The 23356-nt window shown below is 38.0% G+C and overlaps 1 protein-coding gene across 2 annotated transcripts in view; it reads left to right on the top strand.

Annotated features, from left to right (window-relative positions):
- The window catches only part of UMAD1 (UBAP1-MVB12-associated (UMA) domain containing 1), a 222907-nt gene that overhangs the window by 88092 nt on the left and 111459 nt on the right, over positions 1-23356 (top strand). Inside the window, exon 1 of one of the 2 annotated variants that reach the window (XM_042918801.1) lies at positions 4120-5689. The exons of the other annotated variant lie outside the window; for it this stretch is intronic. Within the exon in view, the coding sequence (XP_042774735.1) occupies positions 5587-5689 (103 nt within the window). The 5' untranslated portion in view covers positions 4120-5586. Of the gene's footprint in view, positions 1-4119; positions 5690-23356 lie in introns of those variants that run through there. 2 annotated transcript variants of the gene reach the window in all.

The following is a 23356-nucleotide window of genomic DNA, read 5'->3' on the forward strand; positions in this document are numbered from 1 at the left end:
AGCACAGAGAGAGGGAGACAGAGAATCTGAAGCAGGATCCCACAAATCAGTAGGCTCATGACCTGAGCCGAAGTCGGGCACTTAACTGACTCTGTCACCCAGGCGCCCCTGCTCATTTTTCAAGTTGAGTATTTGTTTTTCAATCACTAAGTTGCAGAAGTTCTTTATATATTCTAGATACAGGTCTCTTACCAAATCTGACTTAGAATTTTTTTTTCCTATTCTGTAGGTTGTCTTTTTTGAGATTTGATGGTTTCTTCTCTCCTATTCCTAATGACATTTCTCTGGGCCAGCAAAGTCCTGTGTTCTGTGCTGTAGCATTTGGGAGGCATTTATTTTGGTACTTGCTACTGTGCTGGGCACTGGGACCAAGTTCTGGGAGTAGGAGATGGAACTCACTCTCTGTAAGCTTACCATCTAGAGAAAAGGTCACAAAAAGTTACATTGTCAGGAAAATCACTCTATGTTTACAAACCAGGGAGAGTTTATTTGACTAGATTAATGATAGAAACTTGCAAGTAGCTGAAGGAGATCAGCTTGAATATCATTGAGTATATGTTACTTCGTGGTGTGTAAAAACTAACCTAGTACAGTGATTTCCAACAAATGGTCTGTTGCGCCATGTTTTCCACTGCCCCTCATCAGAGCCCTGGGCCCTGGAAGCTCATCACGTTGGGTCATTATTTTTGTCATTGACTAGGTGGTTTCTTCTCCCCATTTACTCAAGTCTTATCTGATTTCCAAGGCCTATCTTAAGATACCTCATGACAGGCATCTTTCTGATAACTGATGATCTTTTCTTTCCTCAGTGTGCTTTTGAACCTTAAATGTGTCTTAACTAATAGCCTCCTATATGAATGTTTGGTTGTCCTCATAGCTTGCACATATTCCAGTTCAGACCATTGATTTCTTTGGGACGCTACCCATGGGGCTGAATGGAAGAAACATGGTAAAACCAAGGGATTCTGTTCTAATTTTGCAAAATCATTTGGAAAAGTGATAAAGGAAAACAAAATCTGGGAAAAATCAGATAGCAGTGGGTTAGCAGACGCTGACTTGATATACTTCATTAAAAAGCTATTATGTTGAGTTAATGGAAATGAAAATATACAAATTTAGATAGTTTAGCCTGTTGAGCATGTCCGTTCCTTAAACCCCCATATTTTTCATGGGATATGCACTTTTAGTAGGCTGACATAGAACTCTCATATGTTTAAAGTTTTCCATTTCACACATGTTGTCTAAATATGTGCATGTAGTTTTTCCTTTAGCTACCGGCCTAATAAAAGCCTCTTGTGAATGCTTATCACCTTGTAAAGTAGTTACCAGAGCTACAGTAAAATTTGCCTGCAAGTGAAAAGGCTTTGACTTCCCTAGAGGGAGAATAAAAAACATATGAGACAAACAGCAGCAACCGAAATTATCTGGTGTAGAAAGTGGCAGGATGCCAGCCAAATGCTCTGTCCCTAAAATGGTTTAAACCTTTATCTCAACTCACTAAAAAGGCCACCTTGTTTAAGGAACTTCAAACACAAACTTGGAAATGTCTCATTATTTTGGTACAGTTTACACAAATGATCTCCCCTTTTATTGCTATCTTCAGGTATGAAGGCCCTAAAGGGTTAGACGAATTTTTTAAACATTCCTATTTCTTTTTAAAAATGGTGTTGTATAGTTGTTCCTGAAAGTTGTTGCAGTGTTTATTTTAGATACTTCAATGTATCTAATTAGAAATGATGTCGGTTTGTTAAGTAGGCAAAGTGGCCTTCAAGTGCATGGTGAAAAATGAGTAATGAGAAGCCTTCATTAGCCATTAGGCTTAGGAGGACTTTTCTCTAAATAATAGAGATGGAAGGGGTTCATAAATCTTACTGTTTTGGAGTGACCAGAGGAGAATAGACCATGCTATGTAGAGATATTTTGATGTCTGTCCTAGGGCAGGGGACAACTCTAGCCTTGTTTTGCTCAGAAGTATTGGTACTTTTTCAAAGTTACTTTTTAGAAGGTTCACTCAGCTTTTTGCTTTATAAATTTTAAATTATTATTTTTTTAATGTTTACTTATTTTTGAGAGAGCATGAGAGGGGAAGGAGCAGAGAGGGAGGGAGACAGAAGATCTGAAGTGGTCTCTGTGCTGACAGCAGTGAGTCTGATGTGGGGGCTCGAACCTACAAGCTTTGAGATCATGACCTGAGCCAAAGTCGGATGGTTAATGGACTGAGCCACCCAGGTGCCCCCAATTCTTTAAATTCTTAAACCCAAAGAGTCCTAGTCTTAGAAAACCCGATTATAGATAAATGCTCTATTCCTGAATAATCACTATGATTTTTGCTGTAATTATTAATACCACTCCATTTGAACACTTTGTGTCTTACAGAGTGTTTCATACATGCTACTTAATTTTGATTCTTTGAGAAATCCTTGGAATAAGGCAAGACAAACACTTCTCTACTGGTTTAGGGATGTGGGAAGCTGAGGTTGAAACACACCAAGTGACTTGGTAGGGGCCACAGGGTAGCGGAGGATGGTTTTCTCTCCACCACTCTACAGTGCTACGCACAAAGCTCCAACTCTTAGGGGTGCCTGGCTGGCTCAGTCGGTAGAGCACGTGGCTCTTGAGCTTGGGTTTGTGAGTTTGAGCCTCTCATTGGGTGTAGAGATTACTTAAAAATAAAATCCTTAATGGGGCGCCTGGGTGGCTCAGTCGGTTGAGCGTCCGACTTCAGCTCAGGTCACGATCTCGCAGTCCGTGAGTTCGAGCCCCGCGTCAGGCTCTGGGCTGATGGCTCAGAGCCTGGAGCCTGTTTCCGATTCTGTGTCTCCCTCTCTCTCTGCCCCTCCCCCGTTCATGCTCTGTCTCTCTCTGTCTCAAAAATAAATAAACGTCAAAAAAAAAAAAATTAAAAAAAAATCCTTAAAAAGAAAAAAACAAGAAAGCTTGAAATCTTAGGTTATTGTGATACTTCACAGTTATGTAATATATTTTTGCCAAGAAATAATAAACCTTTGAACCAGTCAAAACTGCCAGATGGGCTGCTGCCATTGTAGTAACTCAAAAGCAGAGATGGATGTTTTGGGTCTTTGACCTCTATGACTGAGCCCACTAGGTCAAGATTTCTGGAAATGGGTACTCTTCATTGTTGTTTGCCAAATTACCCTATTTCTCTATGTAACTGAAAATCTGGCCTTCATTATTTTCAATTTAACAGATAATTTTCCTAAAAGGAAGAGAGAGTTTGCTTGTGTTCTTGGAAGAAAGTATAGTAATTAAATATAAACCATTAAGTTATCAGAGAATATGCTGTTTCTGGGCCGAAAAATAGGAAAACAAAATGTAATCACCTAACAAAGCATATGTTTAAAGCATATGTTGTATTGTATTCATTATATGTTATCTTTTATATACAAATATTTTATTATTGGTCGTATATTTATGTAATAAAGTTACATGATATAATAATTCCTGAAACCAAATTCTGTTCCATCGATTAGAACATAGTATAATTCAGTACCAATTCATAAATAAATACTTATAAAACTATTATGGAACAATGATAATTTGAAATTGCTGCTATAAAACAAATGACCAATCCTGGAATTGGAATATAAATGAATCAATCTTGTTAGAGCTGGCAGAATTTGTTAAATGTTTATTTCTTTGAGAGAGAGAGAGAGAGAGAATACATGTGCACACAAGCAGGAAACGGGGAGAGAGAGAGAGGGAGAGAGAGAATCCCAAGGAGGCTCTGTGTGGTTAGCCCAGAGCCCAACATGGGGCTCCATCCCATGAATCGTGAGATCATGACCTGAGCCACAATCAAGACCTGGCTTGATTGAGCCAACCAGGTGCCCCTAGAATTTTCATTTTTTAATTTTTTTATTTTTATGGGAGCTGTTAAGGTGAGCTTTATTTTTGCCTTGGACTTATATTTACAGTAAAGTAATCCACATTGTGCTGTGGTGGGGCATTGATAATATAATAATGCTGATTCAAACATTTACCAAATTTTATGTAATAGCTATTGCCTTTTTATACCTGTTTAAATGCTATATATCATGTTTTCTTTTGAGAATAATAGTACATTTTAATATGTTTTCTATTTTTAGAAAACTTTGGGGAAAAAGAATATTTTTCACAATAATACTTTGGGATTAGCTCTGTCATTCTAGAACCAGTCATGGTTATCAATAAGTCTAGAAACCACCAAGGTTCCCAGATTCCTAATACCTCTATGCATCCCCTTTTATTGCTGTGCTACAGATCTCCCATCACACAAGATTTTCTTATACTCTGGACTTTGCTTAAATCGATGTGATTGCACTGATTTCTGTATTTCTATTTGGATTTTTTCCTTTTTTTTTTTTTTTCCAAAATTTCTCCCTTGTTAGTGCTTTTAAAAGTTCTAGCCTGTAGCCTTTCCATACTTGGTGTTGGTATTTTACAATAGATGTGAAGAAAAATTGTATGAGATTCCAAGGCAAATATTATCAGTTATTTTTTTAAGTTAAAATGAATGCTGTAACAATTCCATAGTATATACCATGAAATTTAATGTGCTAAATTAACTTAAACAGTTTTAACATTTTTTCCTTGAAGGACTCTTTTCTGGGTTTTTATAATCTCTCTTAAGTGAGGATACAAGGTGGTTTAATTACTTTCCAGCAATGCACACTCTTAACAGCCAACATTCCAAGTTAAAGCTATGTGTCTTCTTGGGGTTTGAACTGTTTCCACCTAATCCAAGGAAAAATATTTGAGGGACATTAGTTAATGCATTTTCCAGGAATGGGAGTGGGTAAGTATTTTTTTCATAGCTTATAGAATATTTAGCAATTTGAGCCTCTAATATTTAATTTTATAGCGTTCTCAGTACTGGTGTCAAAGGCTTCCTCTAGAAATAGTGAGAAATTATGTGAATTCCCTTCTTGGTATGTTTAGGAGGGCAGGTCATAAATCTTAGTTTCATATTTTTCTAAAATGAAACCAGGCATTGATATTTGCTGTGATCTAATATGCAGATACAATGAAAAGATTCATAAACTATAAAGATTTTTGAAAGTTGTCACAAAAGGTCACATAAACTGAAACTGTTGTGCAGAAAACATCTAAGATTTAATTACTCTTTTCTGTGATATTTAAGTTCTGTTAAAACTTTAATAACATTAAATACTAATGAAAGGACCTTATGTGTCTCATTTGCATTCATAAATATCCATGAAGGATCTCTTTCACCAGAGTTATTCAATCTTAGTCCAGGACGAGGTCAGACATTGATTATGTTTGACAGTCTTAACAAAAGTGAATGGGAAAGATAGATTTTCCTGTATTTTCCGGCTAGAATGGTGAGGGCACTGATCTTGAATATATAGTTTGATATATGGAGAGGAATATTAACACAATAGAATGATAACGGTCAAGTACAACCATAATGATTACTAGTTATTGAGCATCTGGTAGATACACCAGGCCACATAACAACTCTTTATGTGTTTCATGTGAAGTAATTGAAGCAAACATCTCAAGTTCAGATGGTATTACACCCATTTGACCGAATATGGAAACTGAAGTTGCAAGAAATGAAAAGACATGTCTAAAGTTTCCCAGCTGGAGGCCATTTTGCATACATTGGACCTCACTGAGCCAAGCTGCTTGTCCATGTTTGACTACCTTGTGTTCAGAGACAGAAAAGGTATTGATAATATGTAATTTATTTGGCTCAGAAATGTTTGTGCTTTTAAATTTGAATTAGCTGTCTTTTGGCAGTTTGCGATTTGTAACATGATGGAAGATAGTAAAACTCCACTCAAATTAGTATGACTATTCTGATTTAATCTCCTCTGATCACTCTCTATTTCATACTACACATGGATGCCTATTTTTCTTATATTTAACAAACATGTATATAGCCCAGGTGTGCATCAGGTGCTGCCCTGAGTATTTATGAAAATGAATTCATTTAATGCTCGCAGTATCTCCATGGAGATATAGGTATTAATTTTCCCCATTTTACAGATAAGATAACCGAGGCACAGAGACATTAAGTGACTTGCTCAATTACAGGTAGAAAGTGGCCAAGCAGGGATTTGAACCCAGTCACTTTGGCTTCAGAGTTTGTGCTCTTCACTGTCTGTTTTTCAGATTTTATAGAATATGGTGAAAGCAATAATTGTTTGAAACTTCTTCCTGGACTGAGAAGTGTAAAGGGGTAAATAGAGATAATAAATAATGTAAATAAAATATTTGGTAAGAATAATAACCCCCAATAAGACCTTGGAATTCTTTGTTAAAAATGGAAGAAGAGCGGCGCTTAGGTGTCTCACTCTGTTAAGTGTCTGACTCTAGATTTCAGCTGAGGTCATGATCTCATGGTTCATGGGATGGAGCCCCACATAGGGCTCTGCACTCACAGCGTGGAGCCTGCTTGGGATTCTCTCTCTCCCTGTCTCTCTGCCCCTCCTCAGCTGGCATGCATGCTCTCTCTCTCTCAAAATAAATAAACTTTAAAAAAAATCGGAGATGAATTTTGAAAACAGCTATAATTGTGTTAAAATCCAGTTGAGCCTCCTACTTTGTAGGGTCTGTTTGATGTTGTACAAGCTCTTCTTTATGGATATAGCTGACCAGTGTGCACATAGTGTCATTATTGTTTCCTGTGTTGTACCGCTAGTTACATTACTTCCACTAATGAACAAGTATTGAACTCTGTGACGACTATTTCATGTCCTCTCCACTTACCTGTATCCATATGTAATAAATGAGAGACATTTCCTTTGGACATACGGGACAAATGAGGCTTTTAGAGTTGTTAAATAGGTTAAATAGGTTAAAATAGGACTGATGTTTCTATAGCTTTAGAGAGAGAGAGGCTGGATGCATCAATTGAAACAATGGATTGGTAACACTATAACCGAAGAAGTTTCTGAAGACGACTTAGAAGTTTTTGATTAATTAAGATTTCAACTTAGATGAATTTCAGTTTTGGCAAACACAAAGACTAAGCGATCCGAGCTGTGCAGTGTGGGGAAAGTCCAGGAATGTAAATTAGACTTTGCTATGAGACGTTCTAGAAGTGTACTCAGCCTAAAATTGAATATTTATGTGGGAGTGGAGTGACAGGTGGTCACTACCCCAGCTCCTCTGGGGGTGGATTAAGGACCTTTGGTTTAAGCTGGATCTTCTAACTACTCTGTTTACCTGTAATCAGTCAAGTTTAGCAGGAGCTAATTTATTGGATTTAGGTTTCAGGGCCCCTTCCTTACACCAGCCACTTCCAAGGATTTGGGAGGGTCTCTGGTTCTGTGTTCGCATGGCCATATTATTTTGCAAAATTTTCAAAAATTCTTCAGAATTTGAGGATATTTAAACCACACGGTTAAAACTGCTGGCTCTACCCTGACCCTCCTTCCATCACTTTGCTCACCTGCTGCATTGCTTTGGCGTGATCACAGGCATTGTTGCAATCTGGCTAGAGGGAAGTTGAACTGGGAATAAATATGTAACTTTAACTTCAGCTTGAAAGATGGTTTGGAATGTTTCAATCAGACAACTGAGAAATCACAGATTCCTAATTTAGACAAATATGAAGAGTTACTTTATTTTTTACCTTAACCTTTATTTATTAAAGAACTGAGAACATTCAGATAATAGAACATAAAATTAAAGCAATAAAGGTGAATGATGAAATAGAAATTATTCTGATGGCAAAAAGTATATTATACCCCCCCCCAAAAAAAATCAGATTCTCCCCAAAGCAGTAATTCTAAAAGTGCTAACTTTTGAACAGAAGTAGCAAGTAGGCTCGATGAATTGTCTGAAAATGCAGTTAATGAAGAAGAATGAATCCTATGAATCCCTTGGGGAAAGAGCTGTGTTGCTTGGCTGACTTGACCACAAAATACAAACACAGAAAAAGATAACATAAAACTTGATAATATGTGTCTATAATGAGCTTTATAGTTCACCAGTGTCTTCAATTCAAAGAGTATTTAGGAGTACTCCCCACATAAGAAACTGAAAGTTCGCAGTTTATATATGAAAAGAAATTGTATGGAAGTTTCTCCAAATTTGACAATGGTCCTAAAAATTTACCTGACAGGAGTTGTGAAGTTAGAAGGTTTCTTAAACATATATTTGTAAACAATAAGATTTCTATACCCAAAGTAGAAGAAACCCCAAATTCTTCTTCCTTTTTTCGTGTGGAACGTTGTATCACAAAATTGGTATTTGCCAAAATGTGCAGAGTCAGAAGTTTAAGGAAGGAAGTGTTAGAAAAGTGTGCCAGATGATTGATTAATAAAAAAGAGGATAGTATTCCTCTGGATTTTGTGAAGTTTGTGGTATTTTCAGTTGTTTACAATTTAACTTTTGGTCATTTTTCTTATTCTGCGTGCGTTATCATTTGTATCTAATTTTGTGTTCCTAACTTTGTATTCTTCATCTTTAAAAGGGCTCTAAAACTGTAAGCTTCAGACCCCACACCACCTGTCTGTAGTTGATAGTTTGTAATGTGAAAAAATATCATGCAGCACACGTATTCCCAAATGCCTAGCATGAGACGTAGAAGCTCCCTCCCCCACCCCCCATTTCTCAGCTCAGAAGAAAACCTGTAAGAAAGGTTTAACTTTTCCTGTGTATTTTCTTCAGATGTTTAGATCTGTTTTGTCCAATAAAGTAGACACTAGGCACACGTGGCTATGGAGCCCTTTAAGTGTGACTAAGGTACTGAATTTTTAACTTAATTTAAATTCCATTTAATTTCATTAAAATTTAATTTAATGAATTTAAATTGAAATGTGAAACCACTACCCAATTCACTGATTAAAAATACTGCTAAATATGTTTAGAACAACTTGGGTATGTTAATTTACTTCAGCCATGAATTTTGTGAAATCTATATGACACTGGTGTGCACCTTTGTGTGTGTGCACGCGTGCGTGTGTGCACATGTGTGATGCATATACACTTTTTTCCACAAAGGATAATACTCTGCATACACTATTCTACATCTTAGCTTTTTAACTTAATTCTATGTTTTGCTCACTAACTTACAGATATCTCATTTATTAGCTGCATAATATTCTTTTCTATTTGTATGATCTTTTTTTCCCACATAGATGCTGGAGTGATTTTTAAAAAAATTTTTTTAAGTTTACTTATTTATTTTGAGAGAGACAGAGAAGAGAGCTCGAGCAGGGGACGGTAAGAGAGAGAGAAGGAGAGAGGAATCCCAAGCAGGCTCTGTACAGAGCCCGATGTGGGGCTGGAACTCACAAAACTATGAGATCCTCACCTGAGCCAAACTCAAGAGTCAGACGCTTAAGCGACTGAGCCACCCAGGTGGCCCTGGAGTGATTTTTTTTTTTTTTTTTTAATTTAAGTGAGATCATGTCACTCCTGTGTTTAAAACCCTTCCATGGCTTCAGATCACTCTCAAAATAAAATCCCAAGTCTTTAGTATGTCTCTAAGGCCTGACCTGCTGTGTCCTCTCTGTTCTTCTGCTAAGTTCAGGGTAGCGTGTGCATCTGTTAATGTGTAGATGGGGATTAAACACAGGTACTTGAGTCTTTTTTTAAAAACTCTGTGAGGAATGTCACCAGTAAAACAAAGTCTCTTTATTAATCAAATGTAAAGTCTTACTTAGTTCCTCACTTATCTGACCACCACCAGCTCCTCTTAAAGCAAAGAAATCCGGTATTTTCCTCCCCAATAGCACTCACTGGAGGAAAAATAAACCTTGTTAACCAGAGTAAAAAATGTTGCAGGCACTCTGTAATCAAGAGCACATTTGAGGGAGGAAATGGTGTTATGGCAGATAGTTGAAGTACACTGTGTCTTAAGAATTTGGTGCTTCTTTATTGCTAGATTAAATTTCAGAATTGAGAGTCTAAATTTTCCTTTTCACATCTGGTGACACTTTTTTTAATCAGTGTGCAAAAGGAGAAAAATCTGTCTGCCTTCTCTCCATGCCTCTAACTGCCGTCCAGCCTATGCCAGACTTAAGGAAAAGCCTTTTACGTTGGCAAGCAAACTCCAAAATGGTTTCCAAGCCTATTAAAAGTAAAGGAAGAGTTTTGCAGAAAAACTTTAGGAAAAAAAATTTTTTTATTGGAGCAGTACAAAATAAGAAGCAACTTTTAAAATTAAACAATGAAAAATAAAAATGTGTTGGCTCACAGTGCGTGTAATGTTGCTGTTCTGGTGCCACCAGTGTAAGGCAGACTCCTGTGACCTATTAAAACTTAAAATTTAGGAATGTAGAATTTTGGAGGATTTATGATTATTGACAGCTAAAGGGATTATGGTGCAAGGTACGGTGATAGTTAGAAACACATGGACTGGAGCACATTTATCACTGAATGAATGTGCTGGATGAACAAATGAATAAACAAGGGGACCATGTTGCTTTCAGTAAGTAGCGTGTGTTAAGAGCATCGTGGGCTGGGAGCAGGGGACTGAAGAAATCAGGGATGAGTGAAGCAGAGAGAAAAGAATATGAAGTGATTGCAGAGAAGCAGTGAGCTCTAAACTGAGGGTGGTATGAAATAGGACGCCAGGGGGTGAAGACAATGATTGAAAAATGAAAAGATAACCATTTATGTGTGAGTCTGGGCAAGTGGCCACTTCACTTTGGAGTTACTAGAACTTTTCAGACTCTGGTTTTAATGAAATCAGGAGTGAGGGCATGTGGAGGACTGACCGAAAACAAGCTCGTCAAGGTGTTCAGAGAAGTTGAGAATTAAAGTGTAAGTAGGTCTGGTCAGAATGTGTTTAACACTGTTCATGAAGGAAGTGACAGAAAATCTAGCTGATCCTGGCTTAGCTGAAAAGGGGCATTCACTGTCTCACATCAAACAGCCCATGGCTTGGGCTGACTTGAGGCTTGTCCTGATGCAGGTTCTGACGATGGTCCTCGTTGTGGAGGGCTGATACTCCTCTGGCGGATGGATGGCTGTAGCTGTTACATAGTTCTTTGGTGTATGTGCTAGTCCCTATTGCGTCCCACACTGTGGGAGTGTCTTGATCAACAAATTTTTAATTTTAATGTTGAATTATACATTTCCATATAGTGTTGAATTTTAACCTTTCGGTTAAGCACTTTGTGTGTGGGTCCTGTGCAAGTAATCCTTGCCAACCGAAGATGGAGAAAATATTCCCTTATTTATCTTAACTAAAGAAGACCCAGCTGTTGGGCCAATGACATTTAGAGTTCTAGTCTGCTCAGAATTCCTTGTAGGTTTCTGGGTGATTCTGTGTAGCACAAGTTGGGGACCACTGGCTTACATGCTGCTGAAAGTCTTCCCAGGATTGCTGGGTACTGCCACATTGCGGGGTACCCACTCACCCCAGAAGAAATGACGAGTTTGACTGAACACCTGCATATTGACCGGTTTTGTGGCAAAGTAATATGCATTAAAAGTTTTTGTTTTAAATGAGTAAAACTTTGCCTTTCTTTGAGAGAGGAGTTATTACTTGTACTAAGAGAGAATGATAAGAATGTGTTAGTGGTTAGTTAAAAAAAAAGAAAGGAAGTTAGGAAGGAAGGGAAGTAGAAAGGGAGGGAGGAAGGTAGGAAGGAAGCTAGATATGGTAAGTAGGAAGGAAGGTAAGTAGGAAGGAAGGAAGGGAAGTGGGAAGGAAGGTGGGAAGGTAGGAAGGAAGGAAGGAAAGAAGGTAGGAAGGAAGGAAGGAAGGAAGGAAGGAAAGAAAGAAGGTAGGAAGGAAGGAAGGCAAGAAGGTAGGAAGGAAACTCCAGAGTGGTGTCTCTTCATAAGCAATGATCAATTATATTGGGTAGTCAAGGTGTCTTCTTAGATTCTGAGATTTTGAAACTCCTTAACTTCAGGACTCTTGATCCTTTATTTTTGACATTGTTGCACACTATGAGGTATCCAAGATGTGAGAAAATAAAATTATTCCAGATGGTGCCTCTTTTTCATTTTTTAGAATGTTTCCATCTAATCCTTTCCCACAAAAGAAAAATTCCCCCTTGGAATTGCTTCTGTTATTATTTGTATTCGTTTTTAACCTTGACAACCATGTGGACATAGTACAGGTGGTTTTGTAGGAGAGTGATCTATAAAGTTCTTTGTGCTGTGCTGCAGAAGGGGAAATACTTCAATCACCACAGCAAAGCTGCTTTAAAGTAATTAAACATGTTTTGCAGCCAGATGTAAATGAAGTAACTTTTTTTGAAGATGGGTTAATCTACAGATATCTGATCATTATACTTTTGGGTAGACAGAAAGGCAGAGTAACACTGATTACGTGTCGGGGTCTGGCTAGGTTCCCAGCTCCACCACTTGCTAGCTGTGTGGCCTTGGCAAGCCCTTTCGCCTCTCTGAATTGAACATGATAGGAGTCCCCACCTTGTAGGGGCGTTCTACGGATTGAATAGAGAATGCGGAGAATGCAGATAGCTCCAGGCTATCCGTGCCTGCTACACAGTACGTTCTCCTTGAATCCTAGTTATGTTGTTGATTCTGCTGCTGCCATCATCCCAGGAGGTGCAGCAGGGTCTTGGTGGTGTTTGATCTTACCTCCTTTTGGTCCATCCAGAGTGAAGGCTTTGGGGTTGTGAGGCACTCTTAGAAATTAACATGCGGGGTGCTTGGGTGGCTTCATTGGTTAAGCATCGACTTTGGCTCAGGTCATGATCTCACTGCTCTTGAGTTTGAGCCTGACATGGGGCTCTTTGCTGACAGCTCAGAGCCTGGAGCCGTCTTCAGATTCTGTGTCTCCCTCTCTCTGCCCCTCCCCTGCTCATGCTCTGTCTCTGAAAAATAAAGAAACATTAAAAAATTTAAAAAAAAATTAACATGCAAAAATTGAGGGAAGGGGCTGGAGTGTGATTTATTTAAAATTGTTTTAAAAATGTGTTTGCTTATGTGGGTTTTTTGTTTGTTTTTGTTATGTTATTTTGAGAACCAGAAACTTCTTTGCTTCCTGTCTCTCATATCATAGCCTATCCCAGTGGTTTTGAACCCCTCAGCAGTGGGGTTGACTGTACAACTGTTATTTCTCTGTTTTATGCAGAATTTTTATAGTGACTATCTCAAAAGACAAAAGTGGAAGAGAAGTTTTTATGGGTCTCTTGCTCTTTTTTTTTTTTTACCTTGTAATATTCTTTTTGTTTAAAAAAATTGTTTTTTTACATTAATTTTATTTTTGAGAGACAGAGATGGAGCACAAGCGGGGCAGGGGCAGAGAGAGAGAGGGAGACACAGAAACAGAAGCAGGCTCCAGACTCTGTGCGGTCAGCACAGAGCCCGACGTGGGGCCTGAACTCAAGAATGATGAGATCATGATCTGGGCTGAAGTTGGATGCTTAACCAACTAAGCCACCCAGGTGCCTTACCTTGGAATATTCTTATAAGATAATAAAGCTTTACAGTTATAAAGTAGAATACAACATGCATCCATGTCCCCGCCACTTGGTTCAGGAACAACATTATGGATGGATACCACAGAAGCTGCTTGTATACACCTTCAACCCCTAGAGAGGTAGCCACTCATCCACATGCCATTATCTTATACCGCATACTATGTATAATTCCAAACTGTATATAGTATTGTTTTCCTAATTTTAAAAGTTTATATAAGTGCTGTCATTTTTGTTGCCTTCTGCTGCAATTTGCTTTCTTTACATAGTGTTGTGTTTGTCAAATTCCTCCATGTTGATGGTAACTCTCAGTCATTTAAGCTGTTGTAAGGTATTTCTGTGCATGAAGATAGCATAGTTTATTTATCCCTTCTCGTGGCAGTAGACATTTACACACTCTCTGTCTTACAGACCATGTTGCCATCAGTGTTTCTATACATGATTTACTTCACAGATCTATGTAGCTTAGGTTTTGTTTTGTTTGTTTTTCTACAGGGAGTGAATTCTTTTTAGTCTGGTCACATTTTGTGGGCCTCATTATTTTCGTCATCAAAATAAGTCTGAACTACATCTTTTCTGTCTTTTCTAGCTCAAAATTATACTTTTTATATGGGTTATTTAAACTGGATAGTTTGAATCATTGGATTTTAATTAGTATAATTTCCCAGTCCCATTAGTGTGTCTCTGCAGTATTTTCTGTAGGATATAAATTTTACTGATGGAAGGGAAAGTTCCATTTTGAACATTTTTGAGGACAAAATATATGCAATATTAGAAATTATCATTAAGCATGATGACACAAGACACTCAGTTTTTCTACCCAGTTTTGTTTCTTTCCTGGAATCCAGAGTAATTACAAAAACTAATAATTTAGAGTAAACATGACTCTACACATATGTAAAATATGTTGTCTACATGTAGATCAGTCCCTGTACTTGATTCCTCCAGAGTTCGAGTCACATTGAGTATTTTGTTTCCTCTTTAAACTTGAATGAGAATTCATATGGCCAAAGCATTCTACTATTCCCTTGGCCTTTTTCTCTCTTCTTCTTACATAAATGAAAACCTAGTGTAAGGTGACGAATAGGCAAAGTCCTATAACAAAGAAAAGGGTACTAGAGAATCTGAAGCAATGAGAGATTAAACCTGACTCAAGGGCGTGGAAAGGATTCTTGGGAGAAGGGGAATTTCAGCTGGGCCCTAAAGAACGAAGACCTTGTAGGTCCGTGACAAGCAGGAGAAGTGGGGACCCTCCAGATAGCCCATCTCCCAGCTGACTACCAATATCTGAGAGACTATTTGCACTACTGCAGAGAACAGAAGTGCTCAGCTCTTTCCAAATTTCAGGCCCACAGATTTGTGAGGTCTGATAAAAATTGTCCTTGTTTTAAGTGCTAAGTTTGGAGTAGTTTGTTATGTACCAATACTTCACAGGAATACCTGCAAAAACCGAGGAGGGGAATACTTTCTTTTTTGCTTTTGTTTGGTTTGTTTTGATGCTTGCTGAAGACAGTATTTAGTCATCCAAAACCTCTTCCCAAAATATACTACTGAATGTAATTTAGAACTTCTAGCAGGAAGACAGGGTTTGGAGAAAATTCCAGGCAGAGGAAATGGCATGGACAAAGATAGCAAAATAGGAAAGGACAGGATATACGGAAGGCAGACAGTAATTAGTTGTGACTGGGAGTAGGGTGTCTCTTGGTTAGTAGTGAATGACTAGACTGGAAAGGAAGATTAAGGACATAGTATGAAGGGCCTTGAGCATGAGGTTGAAGAGACTATGACATAGAGCCACTGAAGGCTTCTGGGAAAGCAACGTTATACTAGTGGAACTTTTCTTTGGGAAACTTTTCAGCTATTTATGGGATAGACTCAGGTGTGGAGAAATTAAGGGATCAGGGTGGAAGCCGTTGAAAGATGTCATAGGAGTTGGATCTGTCATGGCTGGAGCCAGAATGAATACTAGAATACAGGTGGGAAGCATTGTGAACAGAGCTACCACTGACCCGCTCAGTGCATTCTGGGAATTAAAAAGATGCCCTGTCTTTAAGACATTTTACTTCCATCTGTTAGAAAATTGTTGTAATATATTTACTTAATTACAATAAGACACTTGACTGCCATCTACTGGAAAATTAAACCTATGCATCTATAATGTGAACACTCCTCCCTGTAGATGTGGCACTCTTGTGCAGTACACAACCTATACTACCATATCTGCAACCATAATCATGTGGGTATGAGTGATAGGACGTGGTAACTGGTCACATTAGTTATCAGAGGGAAAAGGAAGAAATTTCAAGTCTGAATGGTAGGGAAATTGGTAGTAACATTAGTATAACTGGAACTTATTCTTGGGGAATAGGTTCATAAAACAATTATTCTAAACATGGAAGATTCCACAAGTTCTTCATTTTGTTCATTGATTCCAGTATTTTGCATTTACACAGAATTCTGTCTTTTCTTCTGGAGTCTCAACTTTCCACCCTTTGTGACATCTGAGAATGGTTACCAATCACCTCGCTCTTTTGGGTTCCGTTCACCCCCTCTCTCCCCTGTATCTTTTCCTTCTTTCCTGATCATTGCTTCTCAGTCTCCTTTGCAGGCCCTTTTTTTCCCTCAGATTTTCATTCTTACTGCCTTTGCATACAGTGGATGCACAATAAATGTTTGTTGAATTACATTGCCTTTGAAAGATTAGTTTCAGGTTTACTGAGAGACTGACTCTTTGGTGCTAGGGACTAAGGGTGTGCCAGAATTCAGAAAGTAGGAACATACACTAAATACAGTTCCTTGTTTTAGGATCTGTTTTCTACACAATGGGTCACTCTTTGTTGGGGAATTCCTGTACTGTTGATCTGTTCATCATTGTTCAGTAGTGGCAACACCAGGAGAACAAATTATTAATATTGGCTGTGTCATATGGGCATGTATAATTCAGAAAATACTTTCAAACCAAATAATGAAGCTTCCCTGTCTTCTAATTTGGGAAGGATGAAAACTTACCTTTCTTTTTTCTTTTTTTTTTTAAATCTCGACTTTTGTACAAGTAGATTAGTGATGAGTTAATAAGCAAGATCACATTTAAATATTTTCATTTGAGGTTGCTTGTTAACATTCTTAACCCTACCACCTGCACCTGCCCCCCAACCCATTCACCTAGGTTACTTTTGCTTTCATTTTTCATGGGGTTGTATGTCAAGGGAGATCCAAGAACTTTGCTCTTCTGACACAGCTTTGCAAACATGTGTTGTGTGTCTGCTTTGTGCAAAGTGCTGTGGGAGGCTTCACTGAAGATACAAAGGTTTCAGATTGCTTCTGCCCTTCAGGAGAGACTGGCTTAATGGGAGAAGTAGACACATATGTAACTGCTCCAGGGCAGGCGATGACAAGGGTCATAATATAGTGCAGACAGAGCCAGGACCCCCTGTGTAAACATCACTCTAAGACTGAGCCACATACGTGACTTGCCATATTTCTTTTCTGAATTGTACACGTTTAACTCGTAACTTACCTGAGTTGGATTAGAATGTGTTTCCTTGAAAGATTCTGAAGTCAGAAACATACTCTGAAAATTAAGATTTAACAGAATTTAACTAAAAATACATTGAATAACATCGACTTGATTCTTAGAAATTTTATTTAAGTTGCTTTTAAGTTGGTACTATCCAAAGAAATTAGAGAAAACTAGAGTGATATTAAATAAGCAAGGATATAAAACTGGTCTTATGTTTATGTGAGCCCAGTATTTAGGAAATAAATACCCTGAAATTCCCTAGCCAAATTATATTTTAAAATATGTTTTGAGTACAGGCAAAAGAAAATTACAAACAGCACAGTAGGAAAAAATGTAACTCTCATAAATACAGTGAGGTAGAATGTAAAATACTTGAATGGGTTATTGCTGTTTAGTTAAGGTGCCTTAGAGTTAAGTAAAACCAACGACAGTTTTACAATTACTGGAGAACCAAAGCCATGTGAATTTAAAAATGTTAAATGTACTTAAGGTTTGAAATTTAAACAAAAAGTTACTTTTGCTTTTTAAAAAGAGTCCTTTCTTCTACATTAACTCAATCCCGCAGAAAAGAATGAGTGAAAATGAACCAAGTATACATATTAAACGAAATACAAGCCGCTGAAGAATCATTTTAACTTTTGTTTAAAGCTAGTCACAAAACGGAGCGTACGATTTGTGTCCTAAGTAAACAGTGCAGCTTTACTGACAACGTGATGGCTTGCAACTTTTATTTAAATTCATTCTTCTGACGATGAAAAATGTAGCTTCATGGAGGCATATCCCCTAGTTTTCCTTGGCATCTTCCTTTAAAAACCTAAAATCAGAAACGAACAGTATGCCCACCGGTTCTATAGGTGATAGTAAATTGGGAAGTATCTCAAATAGCGAAATAAGAGAAGTACCTCAAAGATGCTTAAAAAGATTTGAAAGTATCACAGGAAACAGTAAGATAATACATCTAAGGGCAAGTAATCTGAAAGAGATATTCAATGGGAGAAAATGCTTAGTAATGCTGAAAGGGAGCCAACGTGCTATCAGACAGCAAAGCAGGTATAAGGTTGCAATGGGATATGGCAGGCACAAAGACCTGTTGCCACTTGGGGAGCCATCTTGCAAACTCATTACAGTAAAAAGAAGCAGAAATCTCTTACAAACTGACAGTATCAAGAACACATTTGTCCTATACTAACCTCCAAACTTCCAGAAACAGTAGCCACTGATGTGAGTAATTTGGAAAACAGAAATTACAGTGTTTGGAATAGGGAAGAATTGACCTCAAAAAAAAAAAAAAAAGGTTTTAAAAATAAAAGGTCTTACCTTTTGTTTAAGTAATAAAACAATATGAAGTTACATGATGGATATAAGCAACTTGTTGAAAGACAAAATTGTTGAGATTAAATTGAGACCATAGAAGCTGGGATTAGTGTGAACACTTTTATAGGCAATTCTCAACATCTAGGCCAATTGTGTAGATTACAAAAGAGCATCATAGGGCAGTGATGGGAGCTGGGTCTCTTGAAGTAAGTTTGGAGTTCATGAAGAACTTCACTAAGTAACAGTGCCAGAATTGATTAGAAACAGCATGTTCTAGCAATGAGGTAGTATTTCTACTGTTGTCTATACTGGTCAGATTACTCTGCCTAATTGTTTCCAATCTTTGGTTCAGTGTTTATAGTCTAGGACCATTTAGATGTCTTTGCCAGGGTACCCTGCCCTTTCTCTTAGCACCTTTTTTGATCTTGGCTTCTAGAATTTCTTTGACTGGTTTAACTTCTTACCTCTGCAATTGGCCCTCTGCTTTCAGAGCACTTCCTTCCCTGTATACACCTGCTATTTTGTCTCAGCACTGATCATATTTGTCTCCACCTGTCACTGTTTGCTAGTGCTGACCCATCTTTGCTGTAATTCTTATTATCACTACTTTTCTTAAGGACACGTCAAATCAGATGTTTTATTGGCTTCTTAAATTTAAATACTCAATTTATTGAGGCTCTGTTCTCAGTCTTCCCATTCCCAATCTAACCAATCCACAGCTTTCCACCTATGCTGGTGAGGACAGCGTCTCGCTGATCAAAAGGCTGAACTCCTTCTAACCCTCACTATATCCTATCTTTCACCATTTTGCCTTTTATGTCCCTTCTTTTCTGTCCCTTTCTTCTGGTAGCCAAATTCTTAATCGGGTCTTGGGATCTTTCTCTCAAAATATTCCTTCTGTTTCTTGCAACAACACTCTAGTGCTTGATGATGATGATGATGATGATGATGATATTTAATAAAGCAATACCATTGTCTCAAACTACTAGTGACTTACGAAACTTCTAACTTAGATTAAAATGGTTTTGATATTTTCTTATTTAAGCTCAAAAACAGAAATTAGATACATTAAGCAAATTTAATAATATTTTTAGCTTAATATTAAAGCCCTAAAAGTTACTTTTTAAAATCAAAAATTGTTTAGGTCATTGAATTGTTATCTTTTATTGAACTATCAGTCATTTCTTGAGTTCCATCTCTATGCCAGGGATAGAGCCAGGCCTGCACCAAGTATTAGGTAGTCTCTGGCCTTGAAAGTTTACATTCTGGTTATGGGCAATAATTTTGGCTGAGCAACCGAGAAGTCTTTCATACATTCAATAAATATTCACTGAGCTTCCGGCTCTTCACTAGGCACTGTGCCAGGGAGTGGGGATACACTACGGTAAGCAAGACACGTAAGATCATTGGCCACATGACTTTCAATCAGCCGGGGAGAGCGATCATTAAACAGTTAATAAAGTGGCAGGTCCAGAGGTGTTGTGTACTTAGGGGCACTTACCCTAGTAGATGAGCAAGCAGGAACTGTAGGAGGAGGGAAGATGGGGCTGACCTTGGTGTTGTGTACTGAGAGCCCAGTGTGCTTGTAGAACTGAAAGAAGGTTGATAGGAATTTACTGTAGATTCAGTTGGGGAATGGTGACTTGAACTATTCAAGACAGGAGGGAGGAGGGCTGGTAGCTGGAGGGAGACCTGGGGTTCTTACAGGCTCATTTAATAGGCATAGATATCTATCTGAAGTTTTAGAAATAAAATATGGTCCTACCCAAAATCTTGGAAATAATTCTCTTGCCCCGATTTAGTGTCTTTGGGATATTTTTCTGAACACTTATTAAATTTGTAGCCAAGAAAGTATTGTGTGTGTGTGTGTGTGTGTGTGTGTGTGTGTGTGTGTATGTATGTGTACACACGTAAAAGTATTATATATAAATGGTAGAACAGTTCTTCTCAGTCACAACTCATTTTTGTAGTGAAATAATAGTTTTAATCAGAATTGCCCTTCTGGTCATTTGTTTGGCACAGGCTCTTTTGTTAGGATCCAAACATGGCACTTAGAACTGAATTGTAGCAATTTTCTCATCTTAATAAAATTGTGATTGTGCCATGGCATCAGATTATTCTAGAGCAACCTTGCCAAGAAGCAGCAAAATTTACTTGTCTTTTTTTTTTTCTTCCCGGGTATATATGTAGTTAAACTCAATTTTTTTTTTTTAAATTTTTTTTTAAACGTTTTTATTTATTTTTGAGACAGAGAGAGACAGAGCATGAACGGGGGAGGGTCACAGAGAGAGGGAGACACAGAATCGGAAGCAGGCTCCAGGCTCTGAGCTGTCAGCACAGAGCCCAACACGGGGCTCGAACTCACGGACTGTGAGATCATGACCTGAGCCGAAGTCGGACACTCAACCGACCGAGCCACCCAGGCGCCCCAAACTCAATTTTTAAAAATATATTTTACTACAAGTTCTTGCTTATCGCAGGCAAACCCAGTGACCTATTATTTGTTACTTGTATCTGCAGGCCAACAATTTATATTAGGAAGTAAAACTTTTACTGTATAGCATTAAAGTTCATCTGATGAATAAACTGATACTGCCTCAGGTTTCAAACTTTGTTGTGAGTAAAATAAGTCCTCATGCAGTTTAGAAGTAGTACAGCAGCTGCAGACCCAGAAGAACGCGTGCTGTTACTCACATAATAAAGGAACCCCCAAAGCCTTATAATTTATAGATTCATAACCACTTCTCGTTGAATTTATTCTTCTAAATGGTGCAGGTGCTACTTTGGTGTAAAAACATACAACCCTCTTTAGGCAATCTAGAAGAACTCCAAGGTGCTTAATTTTTCTTTCCCCCCTTCTTCCATTGTGAGCTGGTTAGCGTTAAGGATAAACTCAGCACTCCTTTAAAGCTCAAAGGTGCGATTGTTTAAAAACTTACCTAAAACTCCTTTTTAATCATTTAAATATATATGTAATTTCCTACAGATGTGTAATGGATCATTTATTTAAGATTTGGACAGTTCATTTGAAGCCCTATTGTTCACTTATTAGAAAATATTATGATCTTGCCATGTTCTGTATGGGTCTAGATGTTGCTGGTATGTTGATGAGGGCCACAGAAGTCCCTGCCCTCATGGAAACTCAGAGTCTGGTGCAGTTTGTATTTTGGTGGATTTTGTAAGCACTCTTGCCTATTCGGCTTTCATGGTAACCTCTTGTCTGATGAAATCTAGGCGACTCTTTCAAGTTCTGTCTTTTAAAGTCTGCTCCCTTTAAAATGATGGCATGAGTGTATTGCTTCAGAGATGGCGGTGACTATTTATCGTGAATAGCGAGCATTCCAAGAAATTAAGCTGGTAACCAAAAGTAGGATTAAATAGTGTGCATTGTTAAGCACGTTTATTTTAGATTTCAACTCCAGGGTATTAGTAGCTGGCATTATTTCATTAATAAAGCAGCATTTTCACCAAGTTTTGTAAGAGGATAAACAATTTTCCAGGAGATCATCAGGGGCTAATATGAATTCTACAGTAAAGTATTCTGCTCCAGATCATAATAACAATTACCCCCCCCCCCAATAATAACAGTTTATACTTAGGTGCCAAGTACTATTTTAAGAGCTTTACATAAATTGACTAGTCTAATCCTCAAAATAATGCTTTGAGGTAGATACTATTATTATACCTCTGTATTACATACATGGAGCTCAGAGTAAGTAACTTGCCTAAGGTTACAAAGCTAGCAGGAGGCAAGGCTGAGATGAGATCCCAGGCAGTCTGGTTCTCCGCCTCTGTGCTCTACACTTCTCAGACTTAAATATATGCTTTCTCATTACCCTTCTTGCTTTTTTGTGTCCTAGTAATTTGCTTTCTCTCAGATACATAAATATTGACTTGTGTAACATACACACCTTACTCTGAAAGTGAACCTACTGACTTTTTAATTAGGGTTTTTTTCCATGTTCATAACTCTCTTATCTTACAAAGGCTTTTTTCAAATTCTAAGTCCAGCAGGTAGTAATTTGGAAGTTCATTTGTTTTGGTTCTTTATGGTTTTGCTTGCTTATTTGTTATTTAATGTGTTTTTTTTATACCTAGTACCCTGGCAGATTTATCACATTTTAAAATGAAAATTTAGTCAAATTCATTGCACACAAAATTTTATTTCTCTGTGCCTCTGGAGAGCAGTGGAGATAGAAAAGCAGTCCTTGTTTTCCCATAAAGAGGAGCACAGTTTTGCCGACCTCATGTTCAGCCCACTGCAATATTTTGGGTTACTTTTCATCCCTTTGGGTTTCCTGCTGGAGCAAGTATTTCTGCTGTTGTGACTCTACACCATATTGAACGCGCCTGTGTTGTTTGGCTCCTGGCCTCCTCTCCTGCCTAGTGTTTCTGCTCCTCTTCCCAGGTCAGCTGATGGCAGCTTCTGTGACAGGGCCTGTGCCCTCCTCCCAGTCTTGAGGATTTGCTGCCTTCAGTGCATCTGCTTGACTTTGCTGTGTTGTTAACTAATTACACTCCTTGAGGCCAAGGTTTTGTGTGTGTGTGTGTGTGTGTGTGTGTGTGTGTGTGTGTGTATTTCTTGTTAGTTACACTGCTCAATCCTGAGGCTTAAGATCCTGCCAGATATATACTAGGGGTTTGATATTTGCTGAATGAAGACACATCTATATTATAACACTCACTTTATTGTATTTAATAGTTGGTACATGAATTTGTCCTTCCCCTTCTTCTCTCACTCATGTTTGCATTTTCCCTGCTGTCTATAATGCATTAGGTAGGTCGGTAAATATTTACTGAATTAGTGAATGAGCGAGTAAATAATACTCGTCCATCTCTGTGGCACTAGATAGGGATGATTAAAGGGAGGAGAGATAATGGATAGAAATGAAAGGACCAGTGCATTAGAAATTTTAGAACTCTGAATTTAGAAAAGAGCAGAAGCACCAAGACCAGATGTCCCCTTTTGTTCATCTGTCCAGAAATTTAGCTTTTGCATGTCTGCAGTTTGCACAAATACTCATTTGTCTTTGGGGGTAACATGGTAAGGGAGTAGTTCTAGAGATAGGACCCTCAGTGAATACTGCATAAATCTTCTTCTGTCAATTAGGGAGACTTCAATGGCGTTAACTTATGCAAAAAA

Source organism: Panthera leo, chromosome A2 (genome assembly GCF_018350215.1).
Source record: "Panthera leo isolate Ple1 chromosome A2, P.leo_Ple1_pat1.1, whole genome shotgun sequence".
Classification (NCBI taxonomy): domain Eukaryota; kingdom Metazoa; phylum Chordata; class Mammalia; order Carnivora; family Felidae; genus Panthera; species Panthera leo.